At 40.1% G+C, this 22,720-nt stretch overlaps 1 protein-coding gene across 13 annotated transcripts in view; it reads right to left on the bottom strand.

Moving 5' to 3' along the window:
• Positions 1-22,720, bottom strand: part of LOC108241674 (adhesion G protein-coupled receptor L2) — a 91,265-nt gene that overhangs the window by 37,740 nt on the left and 30,805 nt on the right. For 8 of the 13 annotated variants that reach the window (XM_017425989.2, XM_017425993.2, XM_017425991.2 and 5 more), the window contains exons 3-6: positions 12,443-12,656; positions 8,048-8,157; positions 4,941-4,955; positions 2,940-3,740 (exon numbers count right to left, since the gene is read on the bottom strand). In XM_017425989.2, coding sequence (XP_017281478.1) covers positions 2,940-3,740; positions 4,941-4,955; positions 8,048-8,157; positions 12,443-12,656 — 1,140 coding nt within the window. Of the gene's footprint in view, positions 1-2,939; positions 3,741-4,940; positions 4,956-8,047; positions 8,158-12,442; positions 12,657-22,720 lie in introns of those variants that run through there. The other 5 variants (XM_017425990.2, XM_025007984.2, XM_017425992.2 and 2 more) reach the window with 2 other exon arrangements.

The following is a 22,720-nucleotide window of genomic DNA, read 5'->3' as shown; positions in this document are numbered from 1 at the left end:
ACGGAGCAGCAGGCGTAGCACAGTCACAACTAGACAATCTGAGTCAGGAGGAGGAGATGGTAAAGCAGCTTGCAAAACAGAGACATGCATGTAGACAGGAAGATATATGTGGAGACAGAAATATACTCAAGAGCAAAACACTCTAAAACTCTCTGTCATGAACACCTATGAGGTCCACTCAAGCAGTTTCCTGACATAATCCAGCAAGCAGAACAATTAGAGCTCTTCCAAATCCCCTGACACTTCCACTGCAGACGCTATTTTTGTTGCCAAATAGGCTTCAGAGGATGGAACACAGGCTTGGTGCACGATACATCTATAAATGTTCTCCGACTTGAAGGCTCACCTGGAGGCATCAGGAGGCATCATACAAAGCAAAGCGGCGTGATGCTATGCAGGGTTTAGCCACAAAATGACAAGAAAACAAAACAAATGAATGTCGTGATATGTGGAATGTGAGATCTAATGCGTATTTTTTATTCCTCGCAGAGCTGATTTGTTGGTCAGTTTTACCAGATTACTTTTAGCAACTAACCCTTTCGGACAAAGCTATCAATTTTACGCGTCTCATCTTTAAGTTCTCAAATCAATGCAACCTCAAAGACAAATTCATTTTCTCTTTTCTCTCCTTGTTACTTTGAAATGTTCCCTGCAATTACTGACTAAGAAATCAGTTAATGCCTTTGCACATCACAGAGAATGCATTACCAATGTCTCTCCAAGTTTGGTAACTAAAGGCACTGAGATGTGCTTCCCTTATTGGCATGCACTCCTCTCAGGCAGACGTCTGAGGAGGCAAACTCTCTCAGTATTGCTTTGTGTTCACAACGCATTAGTGGGTCACAGGCATGTTCGCTAAATCTGTGTGAACTGTTTGGAACAATAAGCAGAAAGATCAATACGAGGAACGACCCGAGCAAATCACTTCAACCGGGGCCGGAATAAAGCAGCCCGCAGTGTTACATACACCCAAAGACAAGTTGCTAAGATCAATTATTTCCTGCTTTGATCACTTTGCCAAAACTCCTCTAATATGAACCCATAATCCCTGCTGTCGTTTATGCGTGTCTCTAGTGTGAGCATCACAGCCAAGGTTGTTGCTTCTGACAGAAATGGACGCTGATTGTTGTTACACAAGTTCTAATAAAGAGTGAGGATGCTCTAGATTTGGTGTTCGAGGTAACTTCGCTCTGTGGTAGATGAATCTTAATGGGCCCGATTAATTTTCTTTACGCCTCAAGTGTCCCCCAGTTTCAGAGTGAGACATTATTTCAGCACGATTAGACTACCCTACAGAATAGGTTGTTTAATTCAATGGCATATTATGGGCAAGCAATAAATCCTAATAGCTACACAGTAAAGAAGTTAGAGGTGTAGATATGAAAAAAAGAGAAAAGAACAACTAATAAACAAGAAGCAATTATTTTCTAGTGCCCTTCGCAGAGCTTGGTGTACTGCAGCTGCTAGCCTTGTTTAGATGAAGGAATATGTTCCCATAAAACTCAGTCAATGAGGCAAGTTCTGCAGCAAAGATCTGAATGATTCCCAATGACAGAAGGGTAGCAGGAAACCAGCACTTAGAGAATTGAGTGAAATCAACAACTATGTTCTGTTACTGCAGGGAGTGACAACACCAAGCCTATGTGGCATTTATGTTTACCCAGGCATTACAGTAGCTGAGAGAGCACATTAAACCCTTCACTGGAAATGCTTTGTGATGGCTACTTCCCTCCTCTCCCCAAGACTCTTTAGAAACGAGGAGGGTAATTATGATAATTCACTTGTTAATTACATTTACATAAATCAGGACGTGAGCAGTTGCGCTAGCAGTTTGCATTTAAACTCATCAAAGTTTGAGTATTTTTCATATAGTCTCTAACATACTTCTGAATGGGGCTTTGGAGATTCCGGGGAACGGCGGGAAAACAAACAGACGTGTTGACAAGAGGCCAAAGTTCAGGAGCACACAGACGCCATTGAAACTCCAGCCTTCCCCCTCTCTTCAACAGCACAAGTCAGGAATCAGATTTCAACCCGTTGGCAACCCCTCCCGAATATCCAGAAGTTAAAAATCATAACCTAATATGGACCCATGCTCAAGGGGGGCAACATGAGCCTCTAACGTATCATTGAGTCGGGTCAAGATTCTAGTCTTCCACTTCATGCAGGAGACTTACCCGGTCTGTATGGGATAAATTGGCTGCTGTCAGGTAATTAAAACCATTATCAGCCTGATGTAATGTCCCTGTTTGGTGACACATATGTCGCCTCTCAGCACTTCACAGATTAATTTAAGCCAGTTACTCGCCTGACAAGATTCTTCACTGTAACAGATCTCTCTTTCCTACCATTTTTCTGAACAGATCCACCGTGTGGTTCATATATCACACACATTTCAGCCTTTGAAAAATATTAGCCAACAATAGGTTGGCGATTATCACCTCATCTGTTACAAAAAATGGCTTCTGCAAAGTTGAAGAGGTAACCATGGCAACGCAACTTGAAATCCTGAGGCAGGGAGGAGAGGATAACCTCTGTCATACTGTGCACAATCCTTTTTCGACATGTTCCCAGCATGAGAGGGAAGTTCAGGAGGGCATTGTAGATAATGGTTCTGGATAAGGTTTGAGATTGAAGAATTTGATGGGGTCCAAGCATCAGCTGGATCGAGTGCTTCGGTCTGCCTCGTGGTAATAAAGAGGCAGGTTTTTTGTAGTGGTGCAACCCCGCAGAGAGTTATCCCTCATTCCAAGGTGAATCTGTAATTTCTGTCTGCAAATGAGCCCTTTCCCCAAGAATAACACAACCCTCTTTCCTTTATCACACCTGAATTGCATCCAGAATTAAAAGGCAGCTATCTGTGACATCCCATGCTGCTGCCAGACAATGGAGGAATTACCCAAAGACAATGACTTACACAAAAATGAAGCCGCACTCACCTTCAGCAGGATCAGGTGGCCCAAAGTCCAGGTCATAGCGCAGGATGTAAAAATTATTCCACACATACAGCTGGTTGTCTCTGGGGTTGTAATCCACAGCGGTGATGTACTGGTACTGGTTGGGGAAGAGGATGTCCGTGTATTCGCCCTGGTTTAGCTTGGTGTTGTAGATGTAATCGATTTGGCTGCGGCTAGCCTCACTCTCGTTCTCCTCGTAGGTCGAGCGGACTACATGCAACACACCGCACACCATGAAGGCGTTGGAGGCTGAGCGCTTGTCGTATGCAGTTTCCCAGGTGCCCTCAAAGCGAAGCGTGTATGGGTTCAGCTGGCTCACTACTATGCGTCCATTGTTCTGCTCTGTGGCGTAGATTACCCACAACCCCCTCTCATCGACTGAAAGGTCAATGTCTGTTTTTCCACCCCAGCGGTAAGGTGAGGTGTCATGATAGTTGGCATTGTTTACAATAGCTTCACCACTTTTGATGCGCGTGCGAAGGTCAAACTTAACAATGTTGCGAGTGCGTTCCTTGTTAAAGAAGATAGCACCATCATAAGCAACAAAGCCTGTCCCATCCACTCGGTGCGGCAGTTTATAGGTGGTTGTCTGGCGGCCATTTTTGAAGTCCTCTAAAGAGGCATACTCGATGAGGGTGTCAGTGCGGTACGGTGTCCAGGGCATGAAGAAGACTTTGTCTCCAGCCTGCAGTGGGTCTTTGCACCAGGACCCTGCTTGCTGCTCAGCCTCAAACAGGAAGGTGGCGGCTTCTACGCCCTTCAGAGTCCCAGGACAAATGAATACTAGTGACAGAGAGGAGAGTGAAACAGAATACAGCAAGGCAAAATGTTAAAAAGCACACAATTACAAGTTTGACAAGCACAAATCTCGCTGCAGTGTGACTCAAGTACAGGACAAAAAGATCAGGGGCTGTGAATTTCGAGGAAGCTTTTGACTAGTGCTTTTGTACTAATGAGTAAGGGGGGGAAAAGAAAACAAATGTACGTGTCAAAAAGATTACTCAGAATGAAAAATGTGAGGTTAATAGAACTTGCATCTCAAGGGGCTGCTGCGACACCGTACCAGGGACAAAACAAATAAATCATGAAAAAAATAAAAAAATATATATATATATAAATCCTGCAAATGAAAGACATGGGAAATGAGGGGAATAGAGTTCACAGTGTTTTGTTTTGCTTTTTTATCAAATACCAGCCTGTCTCTTAAGTCAAATGCCACATGAACAGCTGGGTGTATGGACACACTGCACATGCATTCTCACATGACTGAGGTCATAAAATGAGAAAAAGGAACAGACTTCACATCTTGTGATAAGAGTGAACAACAGGTTGTCAATGGTGGTGAAGGCAGCAAAGCAAAGGTAAAATGAAAGTGGAGGTTGGGGAATAGATAGAACAACAGTGGTAAAGGATTTTCACTACTTTCTGTGGTGAAAGACAAGAGTAACCACTGATGGGTGAGGGAGGCCGTGGCAAGGTTCCAATACAAATGAATTAGTTCTGGATAAAAAAAAGCAACACAGTAAATTTTTGTTTTCTTTTCAAACATCTTTTTGTTTTCAGTTGGTGCCAAACTCACTCAGCCATCACTGCTATTTCACATCACGTGCTATGGGTGCAGCAGAAGTTGGGCCAAGCAAACTCAGAGTGAGCCAAATTAAGAGTATACACACAAATAGTCATTCTTTGAGGGGTTACATTGCTACAAGAGGGTCCCAGGAACAACACCGAACAGTTGGGTGTTTTCTTTCATATTGCATAGAAAAAAACTTTGTTTGGTGACCACGGTTGTCACTTGAAATTTTGTACTGCAAATCATTTGGATTCCATGGGCGCAAGCCATCCTCCTATCGGGTTTACAATGTGACAGGAAAGGTAATCAGAAGGGGGAGGAGTGGGGAGGGACGTGAGGGGAGCTGTACTCAACACCACAGAACAAGGAGCCGAAGGAGGGGGGAGGGATGGACCAGACCACTCATTTACCTTTTTGCTCCACTTCTATTTCAGGCATTGGAAAAGAAAGCAAAAAAAGAGTGCAAAAAGGGAGAGAAAGGTTATCATGAGTTAGGCAGTAGATACAGAGAAAGAGAATTAGTAGGAGGGTATGACCATGTAATGAATTGCAGGGCTGGTTGATGTGGAAAGGCTAGAAGGAATTGAAAAAAGGTGTTTGTTAGTGAAACAGCATCTCATCCTAGGATATGAAAACAGACAAGTTATAACTAGAGTGCTGTGCTCTCCATGCTTTTCATTAAAGTTTTCATTCTCATCGTCTTTATCTGCTAATAAAATACCGCATTGGCCAAGCAGAACAAATCCCTCTAAAAAAAAAAGTCCCAGTCATATTTAGATGGATAGCAGACTAAGAGAAACAGAACAGAAATTATGTCTGGCATGTCTTGGCTGAGGGTGGAATTTGTTCAAACTTTCTAAACACAAATCAAAACTCAACCCTATCGCCCACACTCGTAAAACATGACACGGTGCTAATGTTACAGACCTGACTCTTAAATGAGCCAATGAGAGCAACAGCACATGAGATGACTGATGGATAGTCGGCCTAATATGGAGTTTCTTTAGTGGACTGTTGCAGCTGCGACATACTGCAGTGAAAGAGCGGAAGAGACTGGAGACGGTAAGTAAAAAAAGGTCGAAAGTTGGGGAAAAAATGGGAGTAAAAAGTTAGTCGAAGGGAAACAGGACAAGAGGTGAAACGAAGGTCTGTTTGAAAGAAGAGAAAAGGAAGGTTTTATTTCTGAAAATGTTTACAGTTCATCAATTTATATATACTGAGTACTTTCACAGGCTGGAAAGAAGCCCTGAACTGCGCTGTTAAACTACTTTAAACCCCCCTTTTAAGGTAGATTAACTTTTAAAATGGTGCTGGATTTAACTAAATTTGCAGTACATTTAATTAAACAACTTTAAGGCCAATAAAGATTTATGACTTAGTGCAGGAAATTTGGTTTAGTCTGCGGTACAGATGCAGACCTATCTGACAATTTTTAGGATTTTTACTCGGTCTTCTATGAAGATTTGTTTTTACACAAAAATTAGCAAATGCACTTTCCTGACAAAACCATTCTGTTTATTTTCTGTGAAAGACGCTGTAAGAAGTATTCAAAATTCAGATGACAGAAAATCATCTAGTCATGCAGATGATTTCATTTTGATTTGTCTAGCTGTAGAAATATCTACCTCTCAGATTTCTACCACCACACAAGAATGGGAAAAAACTGTTTTTTGAAAGGGAAAAAATATGGGCTATTTGTTCAGTAGAAAGCAGTTCCAATGTAAACCGATCACAGCAAGGTCTGTGGATTATCAACTGAAACAGCATTTCTGCTTAAAAAAAAAGATTTAGCCATTGAGAAACTCATTTCAGATGATATGAGCGTGGCAACCTATAAGCAGAAATACATTAACTGCAGTTGAAGCAGGAGTCTCAGATAAACAGGGACAGGACACATCAACAGCCATTTATCACATCCAAATCCCAAATGAAATCCTTCAGTAGAAATTAAATCATCTGGAACCCCTTCTTGAAGCTGACTTTGCTAGGATTTAGTGATCAGAACTAAAAATATAAATCCCTAATACATAAAGATCTAGTTTATCACCTTAACTAAACTGAAAATAACAGTTTGGAGTAAAATGTGACCAACTAATACTCAGAATAAAATGAGTGGCATGAATGTGAACACAAACAGCAACTAAAAGAGTTTTTCATTTTAAAAAAATAATACAACTGATGAGTTTGACACACTAATGTGTGCTTCTGAATGCATCTTCCACAGGCACAAAAAGCACATTAGACTGACAGCAGCCAAAATTTTGATCTTGCTAGTGGAGATTTATAATCAATTAGCCAGAGCTAATCTTCTGCCATTGATTCTTGGCATCTCAGTAGATGCTGTGCTTTTTTATTACTGTCAAACAAATTTGATATGAACTCAATTTGTAGTTTCAGCTTCTGCGTGTTACTTATGTGATGAATAGAGTAGAGAAAGTAGTTGATGCTAAAATAAAAAAAAGGTCTGAAAAGAACAAAAACAAAACCAGTACATTTGGTGGAGAAGAGGAGTTTTCAAGAATGTTCTTCAGTTTGACACTTCCTCATTGTTCTTTCATGTCAGAAAGTGTTGGGCATGTTTTGTTTTGTTCACAAGAGGTGGAAACAGTTGGTCATTCAGAGTTAGATCTCAGCTAATTAAAAAACTTTGATGGTTGCAAATGCCTTTGCTGATTAAATTTTGAAAAATATAAATCATCTTAAGTGACATTTTGCAACTATTTTTTATTTTATTTTTAAATTTCTATCAATCTTTTTAGACAAATGTGTTCAATTGTTTATACAAAATGCATACCTCTTGTTAGTTTTACTTTAAATATGACCATAAATCACAAAATAAACATAATCTGTCTCTAAAAATACTAGAAATTTGAACCATAAAGTTGAGAAAAATGTTGTCTAACTTTTGAAAGTGAGAACAGGACTCACAATCTAACACAATATAAAGTTAAATTTTCAAAGCACCAATGAACTGCTTTTATTCTTTGCACTGTTTACAAAAATATCTAGCACTTAATTTCATCATTATTTAGCAGACAACACTGGCTAAAATTGGTGAGAATGCTACCTGAATGGTATATGAATAAAATGGAGAAAAGACAAACGTTTAGACATTTGTTGCTTAGTTTTTTTTACCTATCCAAATCTGTATCCAAGACAAAACTAGTATCTCACATAACAAAAACAGAAAATAAAGCCATTAACCTCTCTGCATGACTAGACTTCATTAAAGCTAATTAAGAAAATGTGCTTTTACTTTAATTAGGGTGAAACAAACCTTGAAATGTCAGAAAAACTTCACATTTTGATATAACTTGTCATTATTTATGATACAAATTTATTCCAAAACCACGAGCTGCAGTGTTGTCTGTAAGAGCTGTGAAAAACTTTCAAATGAAGAGAAAGAGAGAGAGCGAGAGAGAGATAAAGAGAGAGAGAGGAGAGGCTGGAAGTCACATCAGACACTTTGAAATCACACAACAAGATTTCAGTATGAGATTTGGATGGCGATACTTACTATAGGGAACACACTCATACTGGACCTCTAAGTACTTGTAGGTGCCAGGGCATGGATCAGGAAAGACATCAGAGCCAGTGACAACCACACACTGCGTACGGTTGTTGCACCTAGGAAAAAAAAAGATTGACCAGAGATTTCGTCATGACTCCCCACAGCAAGAGCACTCGGCAGAGACAACATTAATGACACAAAGGGGGGGAATGTTCCTTGATACAGCCACACTGACATTGATGAAATCCCAGGCAGGGCTGTCACTTATGCATTCTAGTTTTAAACCTTGGCAAACGGGGAGAGGAAATGAAAGCATTAAGGGCGAGTAAATGAAGGTGATGGGATGAATGACAGAGTCGGAGCAGCTAAAGGCATGTTAGGAATTACTGTCTTCGGGCCGCTATTGAAAGAGAGGACATTCATTAAAATACACACAACAGGTGGCTGTGACATGAGGTGGACTGGAATGGGTGGCCTCAAGTATAATAGAGCAGCTCCTCTGCATGTATGCTCAAACAAGACGTGAATGTGTCAACTCTATCAAAGGTTATTTGCCTACCAGTATGATATGTTGTCCCTCAGTGAATTAACAATCTGATTTGTGAAAAGCAGAGACAGCTTGTTTGTGTGTGTGGCTTGGCACATGTTTCTGGGTAAAAATAATAATAATAAAAAAAACAAAAAACAAACAAAAAAAAACCACCAAAAGACGAAGTTTGCGTAAATACTGTATAGGGTGAAATTGGCTCCACTTCAATCAAGCTCTCTTCAGGCAGAGGGATTGAGAATGATGTCAGCAAGAGAGGCAAACGAGAAGAAGAAGAAGAAAGAAAGGCAAAAGAAAAAAAAAAACTGGCACCAAAAAAAGAAACATTCAACAGTGTGCAAGCTTGAGATAAACACTGCAGAAGGTCAGAAGCAGAGATGCAAGTTGGACATACATTTTGAACACAATTAGAGATTCAAGACTGCAGGAAAGCTGGTCCCCATCCCCCCCACCACAAAAACATGTGACTGAAGCAGGATGCTAAAGTAATTACTTAAAAAAAGGCTGTGAATACATAAATCAGCATAAGACTTCACTTTGCACACTGTTTGCCCAGCAACACCCTCCTCTTGAAATGAATGGATTATCAAATATTACATGTTGATAAAAAAAAATATGCAAAGTTCAAGAAAGAGCATCAGCATCATCAGCTATGGTTTAAACTTCAGTCACAATATGATGGCGGCTGCACTTAGGAGATCTACTTTTGTGGCTCCAGCGTTGCGAATGCTCAAGAGAGCTGCCGCGAGGAAAACGGGTCACTGCATCAAAATGTGACCTGACTGACAGCAGGCAAGCCCAACTGAGTCACCTCAGATGCACCCAGAGACACTGTAGGGACAGGATAATATTACTTTATTGGTATAATCTGAAATATTAGTAATTTAATCTTTTTCTACTAAAAAATTTTTCTTCCTTATGATCAGTGTTATTGGGTGTTAAACATGCATCAATGAAAAAAAATAGCCTAAATTTTTAAAGGTAACAATACTGAAGTGGTTCTTATAAACACTGGTAATGAAATTAATTATTAACATACATTTAATCTGATTCAAAAGGGCTTTTTTTCTTTCTTGGTCACTTGCCTTCATGAAATTTAACTGTTCATGTCACATAAGCACTTTACGAAGCTAAATGGCTCTCTGTTGCCAAAACACAAGGAAATATTAGAGCACATTTGGGGAAACCTGATGATGATTTGCTCAAACTTTAGCTCCTCTTCTGGTCTCTATCAGCTCCAAAAGGAAACATTTCTATTCGTTAGTCCTCTGTTGTGCTGCTGTTTAGCAGGTTGTGCGCAGCTAACTGTATGTGAGCGGTGAGACCAAATCAAAGCACTCTGTTTGCCGGACAAAAAGAAAAAAACAATGCAATGAGTTAAGCATGGGAAAAAAAGAACAGACACACACAAAAGAAATACAAGTTGGGGCATGATTCTCTGTGGATTAACCGCTAGGAAAGAAAACCTATCATATTATATCATTTGATCTTTTGTAGGTACAAAAAATTGATTTGTGTACAGTGCCTTGGGGTAATGATCAAAATACCTTTTCCACCTCTGGTAATTCCTTTTAGAATTCCTGTAAGAATCCACTGTGCCATTTTGTTTTACAGTACTTTTGCAAAGCCTTAGCATTAGAGAAGAAGATGGTGTTGTTGCTGAGGATGCTGACAGTCTGTTTACAACAGCAGCTAATCACTATATGCAATCTGTTCTCCACAACCTGATGGCAGTGAAGTGTTTAAATCCTTTGACCAGACAAGCGATTCAGACTGTTAGTTTTAAAAGGTCAGAGAGGAGGATACTGTATAAATATGGTAATGGAAGGTAGAAAAATACAAAATGTGTTTTGATCATAATTATTTACAAGTGAATAGTTTTTGTTCCTGCACTTGTTGAGAGATGGAATCACAAAAGCAGGCAAAGAAAAAGGTCAAACTCACAGTTTGTTCACAGCGCCTCTCTTAGGAGGTGTTCGGTTGAATATTAATCAATGTAGGCCTCCTCCATCACTCCAGTCCCACATTTTTTTTCAGCCCCTTTTTTGTCAACATCTAAACATATTTTTCTTGAAAACACACATTTGATGTAGCTATTGCACAAAATCAAGCCTTTTGATTCCTGTCTAGTTGTTAATTGTTGTAAAAAAAAAAAAAAAAAAATCAACGCACCGCTGATGAATGTTTTCTGTCGCAATTTCAAAACCAACAAAACTGCCACTCTGTGAAGCAGACTTCCAACTGTTTCCATCCACCCGGTCCTGCTTAATATGTTTGTTTATCCGTCTGTGGGGCTGTTGCCTTTTGTTAATCTTGACAGTATTGACAGGCCGTTGTGATGGAGTTTAAATACCCTCATTCTAGTTTGCTGCACACCAATGGAGCGCTGATTGGTGTCTCCAAAAGATCTGCGGCTGCTTTAGCACGCCCGTTTATCACATTGCCTTTAATTACGGTCAGGAGCCCATTTTCTCTGATTTAAATCATTACAATAATACTGGTTAGGGGCTTGTGGTGCAAACTCTTCACCAAGCCTTTGCTCGCCACTGCCTCCTGGGAATCGTCCATGAAGATAAGTTTTAAATGAAGCAGCGGCGAGTGCAAGGCTGACTTGTCAACAAGTGTGTAGCAGTTGGCAGTTGAAGCGCAGGGCATGGACACTGTCAGCAGCATGTTACTGTATGACTGTACTGGAAATGTGGTGTAAATTTAGAAAGACTGCAGGCCTTGATGTATTCATTAAATCCTTCTGTGGAGCTGAATCTCATGGGAGTAAACACAGAAGAGTAGGGAAAATCCCAGAGGTCTGACACGGTGGGCGATTATGCTCAAAAGCCAACTTTAAAGAGGAGGGCAGCACACCGGAAAGTGAACAAGTTCTTATTTATGAAATGCTCATCCAGTGCCCTTTAAAAATACACACACCTCCGGGGGTAAGCAGCAGTCGAGCTTGAGTGTTGCTGCGCTGCCTTTTGACGAGAAGGCAGCATCCTGCGAGAGGGGAACCAGGATAAAAGACACGACGATGGGCATTGCTCACTACCTGAGGCAAAGCCACTTCAATGCACTTACAAGTGTTTAAACAAAGCAAGCGTGGCGTTCCAGATAGGGAATTAACAGGGTGTTCATGTGACTGGCGTGTTCTCTAAGCTACGCCGATTATGACTCAAACAGAGGCAACAACACGCAGCTGGTGTGAAGAGCTCTGCCGCATGGATGTCACTTCCTGCCTGTCAAGAATTAATCTATGCCCTGCTTTTTTTAGACTTTAAATGTCACCAACATAATTCATTAAATGATGGAAAAACTAACATTTGAAAGGTGTAAGATGGTGGCATTTTGCTTGAACACATTCAGCTGTCTGTACACATTAAGGTATGTTTTGGAGAACTGTATCATATTTTGCATATAAAAAAAACATCTGCAGAGTTATAAAACCCAAACCAACACAAATGGGAGTTCCTGTTCCTCACACAGAAACTACCAGCCCAAATTGGTCTGATACACATCATTTACAGCTCGGGTTTATTCATCTGTTACTTAAAAACATTCTTTAGTAAGATATTTTCATACTACAAATCAAGTTGTTTAGTTTAGAAAACCTTAAAAAGCGGGATAGGTAGTTACTTTGAGGTATGATGTCTCAATTTAGACAAAAAATGAAAAAAAATTAAAGTATATCCATCAGTTGCTGTATATGCTAAAATTTAAGTTATAAAAGTTTAAATGAGCATAAAATGGTCTCTTCAACAGCTCCTTTGTGTGCAGTAGGAAAAAATGGAGCGACACATTTTTCCTCCCCAGCTCCTGGTTGTGTTTGTGAAATAAGATCCCTCCTATTCCCAGCGCTTTACCTTTGTGATATAATCTTGTAGGCATCAGGGAGGTAGCAGTTGACATTCTCCATCTGGAACGGGTCAGCGTCACAGATCTTGTCATCAGTCCGGCCGTAGTTGGCCGTCTCGATCATAATGACATCACTTCCCGGGCAGCGGAGATCAATTGCATATCCTTCACATGAGAGCTCTCTCCTGACCAGCCCGAAAGGCAAAGCTGCTCGGCTGAACCCTGACATAAAGACAGAGAGAGAAGATCACAAAATTATTTGGTTAAGGGCTTGCTGCTTCAGTACAATAAGGCTGCACATCATGCTGTATAAATCTGCTGGCACAACCTAAACAGGCAATAGCAGTCCAATGTTTACCACAGTTTAAAACAGAGGGGCTATTACACACAATCCAGGAACAGGGAAAGACGAAACAATTCATTTCTTCATCTCTCTGTGGTCAGGGCTGTCAAATTTTTGACTCATTGGAGATCAGTGGTAATCTAATAAATTCCTGAGCAAACACAAAGGCTACAGTACTTCAGGATATTCTCCACCAACAGAGAGCATTCACTATCAGTACCAAATCTATTTGGGCTGAGAACGGTTTGTTTTACAGTCATACGAGCCCTTTAATTTATTTCTTTTCTTTGTTTGCTTTACAAAGAAAGACATAGAAAAAGGAAGAATCCCAGTAGAGTGGAGTGCAATATAATCCATTTTATGCTACGGACGATCGAAGAGGGGACAGTGTGGAGTCCACAACATGAAGAATAATCCATAGATGAAGCAGAGCAGATGGGAGCATAGCCAAATAGCTCTAGTTTGGGAGAAAATGAACTTTTTCCACTCACATCTGTGCCTCTTTAGGCAAATTACTCTAAAATTGTGTGGAAAGATGCATATGATGACTTGTAAAATGAGGAAAGAAGACTTTAAAAAAAGGCAAAAAGAGAAAACTATTCAATGGGCCTAAAATGATTCAATCTAAAAATCTGAACTGTCTGCAGTTCTGAGGAAACAATTAGGTACAATCTAAGTAGAACATGGAAATGTGCTCCATTAAAGAAGAGAAAGCAGAGCTCGGCATGAACTGTCAATAATCGCCGTTGTTTTCAGCACTGGTGGGCCCCTTAGGGAGCAGCTACCATTTGTATTTTCTACACTGCTCTCTCCTAATTAGCCCTCCTTTCAGCCTGTTACTTTTTCCTTGCTCCCATTGGCTCCCGAGCATTGTCATGTACTAACACTTACCACCCCAGGTTCACTTTGCCCCCTCACTCTAATTATCCTCACACTTTTGATAGTCAGAGCCTGACGCAATTAGCATTGTTTGAACTGCTTAAAGCTGAAGTGATTCCGGCTCGAAATTCCTGCCCTTAAAACCCGACCCGCATGTCTGCTAAGGATTTCAGCCTACTGTGCCTGGTTCAATTTTAATGATATTCTATGTAAGTCTGCACATGCCACACTCGCAAATAGAGAAAAATGACATCTGCAAAACATTCACTGTTAAGAATAAAATGTTTGAGTCACTGCATATTAAGGAAAACTTCTACACACACAAATAGAAGTGGCAGGAGAACAAAATTTGAAACTAATGGTAGAAATTCTCTGGCATTTGGAAACTAGACATTTCATCATAAAATCATGATCCATCTAATACCCTGTAGATTGTTCTTAGCTGGACTGTTTATCACCTCATTAGAAGACATCAGTGTAGCCAAATCATAAGTGAAGGGCTGCAGGGTCACTCCATCCCTTCCAATAACTGCGACAATTACCCAAACCTTTCAAAAAACCTGTCCAGGATGGTGAATGATAAAACCCAGAGAGAGAAGTTGGCGGCTTCACTGCGAAGCCTGCCACTCCTCACGGAAGGAGTGATGGGTTTATCACAGCAGCTACAGAGAACAGACGGAAAGAATGTATCTCATGGGGTTTTAAAATTCTGAGCAGAAAGACGGTCTTTCGGCTAAAACACCCTCATGGACACACACGCCATCTGCCTTTTCTAACTTCCCCTCTCCTGCTGTCCAATGGTGGCTCTGCACATCTATCAGAGCAGTATGGCATGATGGCATGCTGTTGTCAACAGAAGTCTTGCAATTGATTAGACTTGTGCCTGGCTGGCCTCCTCCCCCCTCACCAGTATATAGATCTCTCTGGTCATAGGCTAACACTACATCAATTAGGGGGAGTATCCAGACTGTGCTGGAGGCCTAAAAACAAATTGCCTCTTCACCAAATTGTATAAAGTCTCATTAATGTCTGTCTTGTCAACTTGTAGCTGGGCATGTAATGACAAATCTGACTAGAAATTTAAGATACACTGTGTGTAAAGAAGGTTTTTTTCACTGTGTAGTAAAAGAAAACCTGAATTCAAGGGAATATATTTTTGGTGACTTAAATGGATGTTGCTTAAGATCTCGGGATTTAGACACAGCCATGAAGGAAAAACCTTGTGACAACAAAGGTTTCTGGATATGTGTATTCTTCTGTGTGGATTTCCTTGGTTTAAACAAGTTTTGTGAGATTCCGAAAGGAAGGGAAGAGTGTTTGTGTGCACAGTGTGTCTCGGGGAGGCATGAAAAGCTTTTCATCTCACGCTCTGTGCTTTGTTTGACTGATCAACTTTGCAGCAGTCGAAGATTGCGACAGAAGGCCACCAGCTGCAGGGAAAACGGTGTCAAGAAAACTGCAGGATAAAATCCATAATGCAAACCCTGTGTAAGTGTGTGTAGTGAAAAGGGTGCTCTTGTCGCATCGGTGCCTCAGTTTAACATTAAATCCGTGAGGGACCTTTATATTTGATAGAGACAATCTAGACAAATTGCCATGGTTACTCCTTTAACTTTGTGATAATTGGCTCTGATCCTCAATCCTGCCCCTGTTGACTTGAGGCCTTATCATGCATTCTCGTCAGTGAGGGGCTGCACGGAAAGTAGGCTTTTCAGATTCCCCCTCCTGACCTGCCTGCTAAGCCATTGACTGAGCTTATGAGAACAGAGCAAGGTTGGTACTGCTGCTCAATATGTTGCATTCCAGAAGTTTTATTGTTTTCCTCCGGCTGATAGCCTATAATTCACCGCCGACAATCCCCTTTATAATACGTATTTTGTTTTCTATCAACAGCCCTTAAATTGAAAGTGGCACTGTGGCTCAGATGGGTGCATCTGAAACCATCCCAGAGTTACACTCTTTAGCATCAAATAAAAATCGTTGAGATAAAACAAAAACATATTGAAGGTTGAGTGTTAGTAATTGCCGTTTGACAACAACAAGCACCAGACCATGTCACACATGTTCAGATTCATTTTTGTTCCGCGGCATGTGAGCTCTCAAGACTGCAGTCATGATGACCAGCCTTTAACCCTTCAAACTACATTCCATTGAGACATCAGACAAAGAGGAAAAAAAAAACTAAGGAATGTTTGGTTAAAAAAAGTGGGCCATTTTTGGAGGGTAAAGAGAATGACAAGGCCTGGCACAGACAGAGAGCAAAAGCACTGGTTGATGCTTGTCATCTTCCATTAAGGTTTCTTTGATTGGCCTTTGTGGTCCTGGAAACGGCAAACAGCTGCATGCAAATGGCCCTGCTTCCCCGAGGCTGGCCCCTATTGTTCTGGGTTTCAGTTTGACAGGGACGCTTTCTTTAGCAGCATAAAAGAGGGTGTAGCCTTTAGTCAAATAAGAGTGCCCCCAGCATGGTCACAGCAGGAGCACTTCAAGATTGTTTGTCTTTTTATGTTGTTTCATTCCTGATACTACTGGTAACCAACATCTTCGGAAGAAAGAGCAAATCTTAAGAGTCATTTTTTTTCCTACAGCAGTGAGAGATGCCTCTATAATCCAATATCCGGGGAGACAGAGTGGTCAGACTGAGACAGGTTTTACTCCACTAGAGATGAAGTTTTTCAGTGGGAACTCAAAATGTGAACAAAAAGTATTAAAACTGTCAGGTTAAGTGAATGGTGGATGGTTTGAACCCAAATGCAGACAGAGAGCTAACATGGCAGCAACTAAAACTAAATAACTACACCCTAAAAACTCCAAGGTTGCAAAAACATGAGGCCAAGACACGAGGAAAACCAGACAGGACATGAGAATGAAAACAAACCAGCAAGTGATTATGGAAAATGACTGGGTTTTAAAGACTCAAGGTAATTAGGAGAAGTGGGCACAGGTGAGTGATTACTAACTTGGGACAGGTGAAGATGGGTGTGGCAGGCAAACAAGCAACTGGCTGAGGACAAATGATGACAAGAACAGGGCACAGGGAGCAAAACACCAAATAACAGAGTTAAAGAAACAATAAACCTAATACAAAAGAAACTTAAAGAATAACTCAAACAAAACCCAAATCCTGACAAAACCCAAATTTGGGGTTCAATGGGAAAGTCATAAACAAATATTATCTTACATGTTGTAGATAGCTCGTTGAACAGCTATAGTTTGAAACAATAAAATTTAATTGTTACTGGACTGACAAATTAACTCCTACTTCAGGTGGGGCCAAACCCAACATTGCTGCTGTCTTAAAACAGGTCTGAGCACTATATATATATATTCACATTGCCATCAGTTTTGCATGACATGATTATTTGCATATAATTTTATTATATTTGCAAATAGAAATAGCAGCAACTAGCTGTAGCACTTTCAGCACAGCCTTGATCACTTCCTACAGAAATATCATAATTCTACTGTTGCAATCCACTTTTTGGTCCTGCTGGGACTAGCTCTTAGCTTGTCAGTCTGTTCAGAATTAAATTATATTTCTATACACTGAGGTTGTTCAAAAATAATCTATTTACAAGTAAAACATTCATAACATTTCTATGGAACCCCACTTCAAAAGATCTGAACTATACCTTTAATATAACAGGAAAAGGATTCATTTATGTTTTGCCTCTTTTTACACCCTCATTGCTCTTTTCTGTTTAAAAAAAAAACAAAAAATAAAGTCTAATAAGTGGGCTGGACGTTCACACACAAGATTCAATTGTGAGGTGATGAAAATACAGTCATGTTCTAAATGTTTAATTTGATTGAGAAGTGGAACTGTATAAAACATGAGACATGTCATTTGTTGACAGTGAACTTTGAAACATAGCTACTCACTGGAAGCCAATCATTTAAGCTAGCAGCAGAAAAATAAAACATTAAAGGAAATGAGTGGAGGTTCAAAGAATTAAACCCAGGTCTCCCACATGAAAAACAGGAGGTCTAACTATTGTACTAATACAGCACCCTTTGGAAGTTGGGTTTACTGGATGGCATTTATCCACGCTAGCTCCACCACTTCTACGTGTTAATCATGACATAATTTTAGAAAAGCATAAATGTATTGTTTTGCCTAAATAAATGGTGGATTTGCTTTTTGTTTGTCTTCTTGCTTAAAAATATAGTTTCCCCAAATGATTTATTGTGGAGGAGAATCTCTGTTTTTCCAAAAGTTCTGGGGGCTGGGGGGGTGGGGTGGTGTCCAGACCTCTGGGATTTACACCTATGAACATGACCACTCATCAGACGTTAGAGGCACAGAGGAGAGAGGTGGGAGATTAGAAAGGAGATTTAGGGATTCACAAAGTAACACCTGCTTTTCAAATACAGATGACACCCCAAGAAGCCTTCAATATGTCTCAACAGCTCAAATTTCATTTCAACTGTCCAAATGCGGTGAAACACTGAAAATCAAGTTGGACATATTGCACCGTTTCCCATGACACTTTAGTCTCTGCTCTGGTCCACCTTGCTGGGAATTGTTTCTAAAGACAGTGTCATACAAGACCACAAACCCCGGGGCTACACCCGCCTTTCCCAGACTGCTGCTATCAGACACTCTTGATTCCCATATAAGATTTCTAAAATAGAAACTGGCAATATAGAACCGACTGCATTTGTGGTTGGATGAAGCACTCTGTGTAGTATCCTTTTTCTCTTGGGTGATACATGAATTCAGCGTCGCAGGTTCATATTCCTAAGTCGCAATTTGGACTGCAGTTTTTTCTCCAATTCATCCTCTAAATGTTTTCTTAACTTGCAAAAACAGTATGGCAGGAAAGAAAAACATATTTGGTGTTGACACATGTCTCGTTGTATAGGGGTTTAAAATGAAGGATTTGTCATATTGCTGGGGTTAAGCGTGACAGAACCCCGCTGCTGCCTCTTGACTCCTCAGGTGGGCCAATTTAGAGAAAGATAGATGCTATCACACCAGATGGAGGCATTTAATATTTTCTCTATTACGTAAAACAACATATATTCATGCCAACTATGCAATAAGCTGAAAGGCTTAAAAACAAGTGAGCTTGATTAACACAAACACTGAAAACAGGATAAGGCAGAGAGCCTCTTTTGGTCCAAAGCTAATAAAACCTGCATTAAAAGAACTGGTGAAACATTCCTGTTAAAAGTTAGGATGTTAAAAGTGAATGAGTAGGTGTGACCAAAACCTTTTGGTTTGTTTTATCCACACAAGAAAATTACATTTTGTGGCTTTAAGAGGCTGATAACAGTTTCCTTGTTATTCCTGTGAGGCTGCAAAGCAAAAAGTAGGGCTCACCAACAAATTAGCCACAATGGTGTCATGTCAAACCACTAAATGGTGATAAAATATCAACAACAGCTTTCAAGTTTGATAGTGATGACAGAAAAGAAAGTGCAACAGAAATGTAGTTTTATCACAATTGCTATTGTCATCGCAATATTAAACAATGATATTGGACATTGCAAATATTTAAAATATTGTGTAGCCCTGTTCATGAGCAGACAAATGACAGATGAACCCACATGGGTGCACACAGAGATACAGTGAGTTACATGATTGCCTGCCATTTGTGGCAGTGGGCGATAAAGAAGGTTTATTAAGGGTTTCTAGCTCAGGTCTCAAGTCCTGGGGTTTACCTGGCTTTTCTGGCCCTTTTTGAACACTGAATTGTTTGCTAATGCCTCTTCAAAAAGACTTACTGTATTAGAGCTCTCTCTGATGGTAGAGATAAGCAGCCTGGGTGGCCTTTTACATTGAAGGACTTGATATCAATATCATATAGCAATGGCAGGCCAAACAGACCAGAGCAGATAAAGCCTTTAAACACGTTTGGTCGGTCATATTATCTGCAACTATACAACTGTGTGAAAGATTACAAAGGTAGCATAATTCAAAAAAAAAAAACAACTTCAGAGACTGAATTCAAAGCTGTAAAAAATAACAAGTATTTGCCTTTGAACATATAATTTCATTTAAGAAATATCTAACAGCACAAAATGCTTGACTTGCACAGAGTACTTTGTTTTGAGGTTCTTCTTTGGATGAAACAACACACAAAAATCTTTATGTTTTGTTGCAAGTAATACACAGGAGGTATGGTGGATTATTTAGGCTCTCCAGAACAGACTCAAGTGCAGACATGAAATAAGAAAAAATCAAAAAATCGCATAAGTTGAGACTCTAAAGACTATGTCTTAATTCAGCTGCAATTCAGTTTTTCTTTGCCGATTGGTGGTCTGATCTTTGACCCTGTGGTTGCACATCAAAGAAGAGCAAAGTCACAGGAAAGCATCATTCATTACTAATACATATAATCCTTTAAATGCATAAGTGTCGGTGTTTAAAAAAACACCATGATAAGAAAAACTCTGCTGTGGATAATATTAGCTGTGATGTTTTGTTTGGTTCAGGACTCTATTAGTTTGATTAAAGTCTAATCTGACACTTTTCATAATCTTTTCATAATCAAGAAAACAACCTTTTCTTACAAACAAATATCAGAGGCTAAACATTTAAAAGAAACAAATGTTTGGCTTGGAAGATGAAAACCTCTTATACGCTCCCGGGAGAGTGCCACTCTGACAGAATTAGTTCATTGCTTGTTCAATATCTAACATATTGTTGCATCTCTTCAGGGAAGTTGATGAAACACATAGAAAGAAGTGAGTTAAAATAAATCTCCTGTGTGCAGCAGGGTTATAGTTTCACCGGTTTGATCCACCCTGAGTGATGCCTAAACCCCCCTTGAAGCCCATATTTTTACCCTTGCACTTAAACCCCATCTGGATTTTCCACACAAGGAAAGTCTCAGAATAAGTCAGGTGCCTCCCCGAGGGTGGGGATAGAGAGGAAGATAGAGGAGGATGAAGCAGAGAAAATAGTAGGAGGCGGCGGGGAGGAGGAGGAAGTGGGTTAGCCTTCATCACATGCCTGAGTCTGTTCTTGTTTGCTGGGGCAGAGTTCCCCTAATCAACCCTCCACCTCCCTTCACGCAGTCCTGCATGTACAGAGCTCTCAGACAGGGTGTCAGGAGAAGCTGCGACTGGAACATGGATTACATGAATAATGAGGCAGAGAGCACAATGATGACGAGGAGAACAGATCAGCCTTAAGATGATAATGAACAGACAACTCTAATAAGAAAAAACACACTTTATGTCAATTACAGATGCAGAGCCTGCAGTGGTCTTTAACACAGTCACTTTATTACTTCCACTGGTCCGAGTTAGTCTGTTAGAGTCTATAAACAAACCACTTGTGCTGAAGTTGAAACTGCAGTGAATGCAGATTAAAAGGAGCAGTCCAGTTGTTTCCCTATTGCTCTGGTTTATGCTACCAAAAAAATTATGATTTACAAGCTAAAAATATAGATGTTATAGTTTTTTTTTTTATCACAACATATTTTCTATCTGATGTATGTTTCCCTGCTTATTAAAAATACAACTTTTAATGCAATTAGTGCAGAACCTGCACTCTTACATTCACTAATAGGGTGATTTTTATCAGTACTGTCTTTAAGACACATGCTGAGGTCCCGCTAACAGTGTTCATCCTGCAGTAGCTCTTTTCCCAGACTGCCGACTCTGCAGCAACCTAATTTAAAAAATGTGTTGGTCGCACCAGCTTGTGCTTGCACTGTGTCCAGTGCTGGTGCTTGCATACTCCCAACAAAAGTACCTGCCACATTAAGACACTGGCTGAGAGTTTGATGATTTAGAGTCAAGAAATCTATAACAAAAAGTTTAGAACAAGTATGTTTTAGCAGGAAGGCATTGGAGTGTGTTAATAATGCTATTAGGATACTAACCAGAAGAATGGGTATCTTTGCCCCAGCGCTGCCTGTAGTTAAGTCCAAAAACAACTTTAGAAAAACCCCAAAGAGCTATTGATCAAGACCATTAAAAGACAGCAAGAAAGCCTGGTTCCTCTGAGTCAAAAGTATAAATTAACTGAGGGACGGATAAAAAATTTTGCACAGTACTGTCCTTATAAAAAATATTTTTTTGCAAGCATTAGGAAACAAAAACCTTTTTCTGCTACACAGTAACCTAATAACCAGTTGCAATTCCTCCTTACAACAGTTCATTTTAGAGCTTTAGTGAATCCATACATTCTCTGTATATAGGATTATACCCCATGTGGATTTACCTGCAATACTGTTTGAAGTCTCGAAAAAGTTTCGAAAGTCAGTGAAAAAACCCACACACACACACACATTCCTTGGCAATAACCCCCTGCTATCTCTGCAACACTGACCACTTTGATTGACTTGAGCGCGATGACCTTGCCCCATTCCCTTCCACCAGCATTCCGGTCAATGCGAGCAGAAAACAGGAGTGCTGATAACAGATGCCCAGATGGGGAGATCTTGATGACAGACAGCTTCCTGCTCCTCATCTTCGATGAGACCATTGTGCCGTGCACACTCAATGAGGATATACGCTACGAGGGGTCAATACTGATAGTGTAAGGCAAACAAAAACCTTCTTTGTGCTTGGCTGTTTCTCCGACTTTCTCTCCAGGTCTGTACTTATTCAATTTCCTGCACGGCAAGAGAAGGCCTCCTTATCTGAGACTGTTTATACCTGCAAATCGCCTGGTGGCCTTTTGTTTGCAGGTGACCCGCCCTCAGGTGACATTTAATTCCAAGGAAAAAAAAAAGTGTGGTCATGCTCTATGGCACCGAATCAGCCTGAGGAGATTAGTAAAGCAGCTAATGCAACAGAGCCACATTCATAGCCTGTAGAAAGAGTTAGCTGGCAGACAAGCAGCAAAAGAGACCTAACATACTTCATCAGACTGACTCTCATCATATACAGGTGCTGGTCATAAAATTAGAATATCATGAAAAAGTAGATTGATTTCAGTAATTCCATTTACAAAGTGAAACTTGTATATTATATTCATACATTACATACAAACTCATATATTTCAAATGTTTATTTCGTTTAATTTTGATGATTACAAATGACAACAAATGAAAATCTCAAATTCATCATATCAGAAAATTAGAATCTTGTGAAAAGGTTCAAA

Source organism: Kryptolebias marmoratus, linkage group LG20 (genome assembly GCF_001649575.2).
Source record: "Kryptolebias marmoratus isolate JLee-2015 linkage group LG20, ASM164957v2, whole genome shotgun sequence".
Classification (NCBI taxonomy): domain Eukaryota; kingdom Metazoa; phylum Chordata; class Actinopteri; order Cyprinodontiformes; family Rivulidae; genus Kryptolebias; species Kryptolebias marmoratus.
Note: the sequence above shows the minus strand (reverse complement) of the source record. Positions and strands in the feature narration are given on the sequence as shown.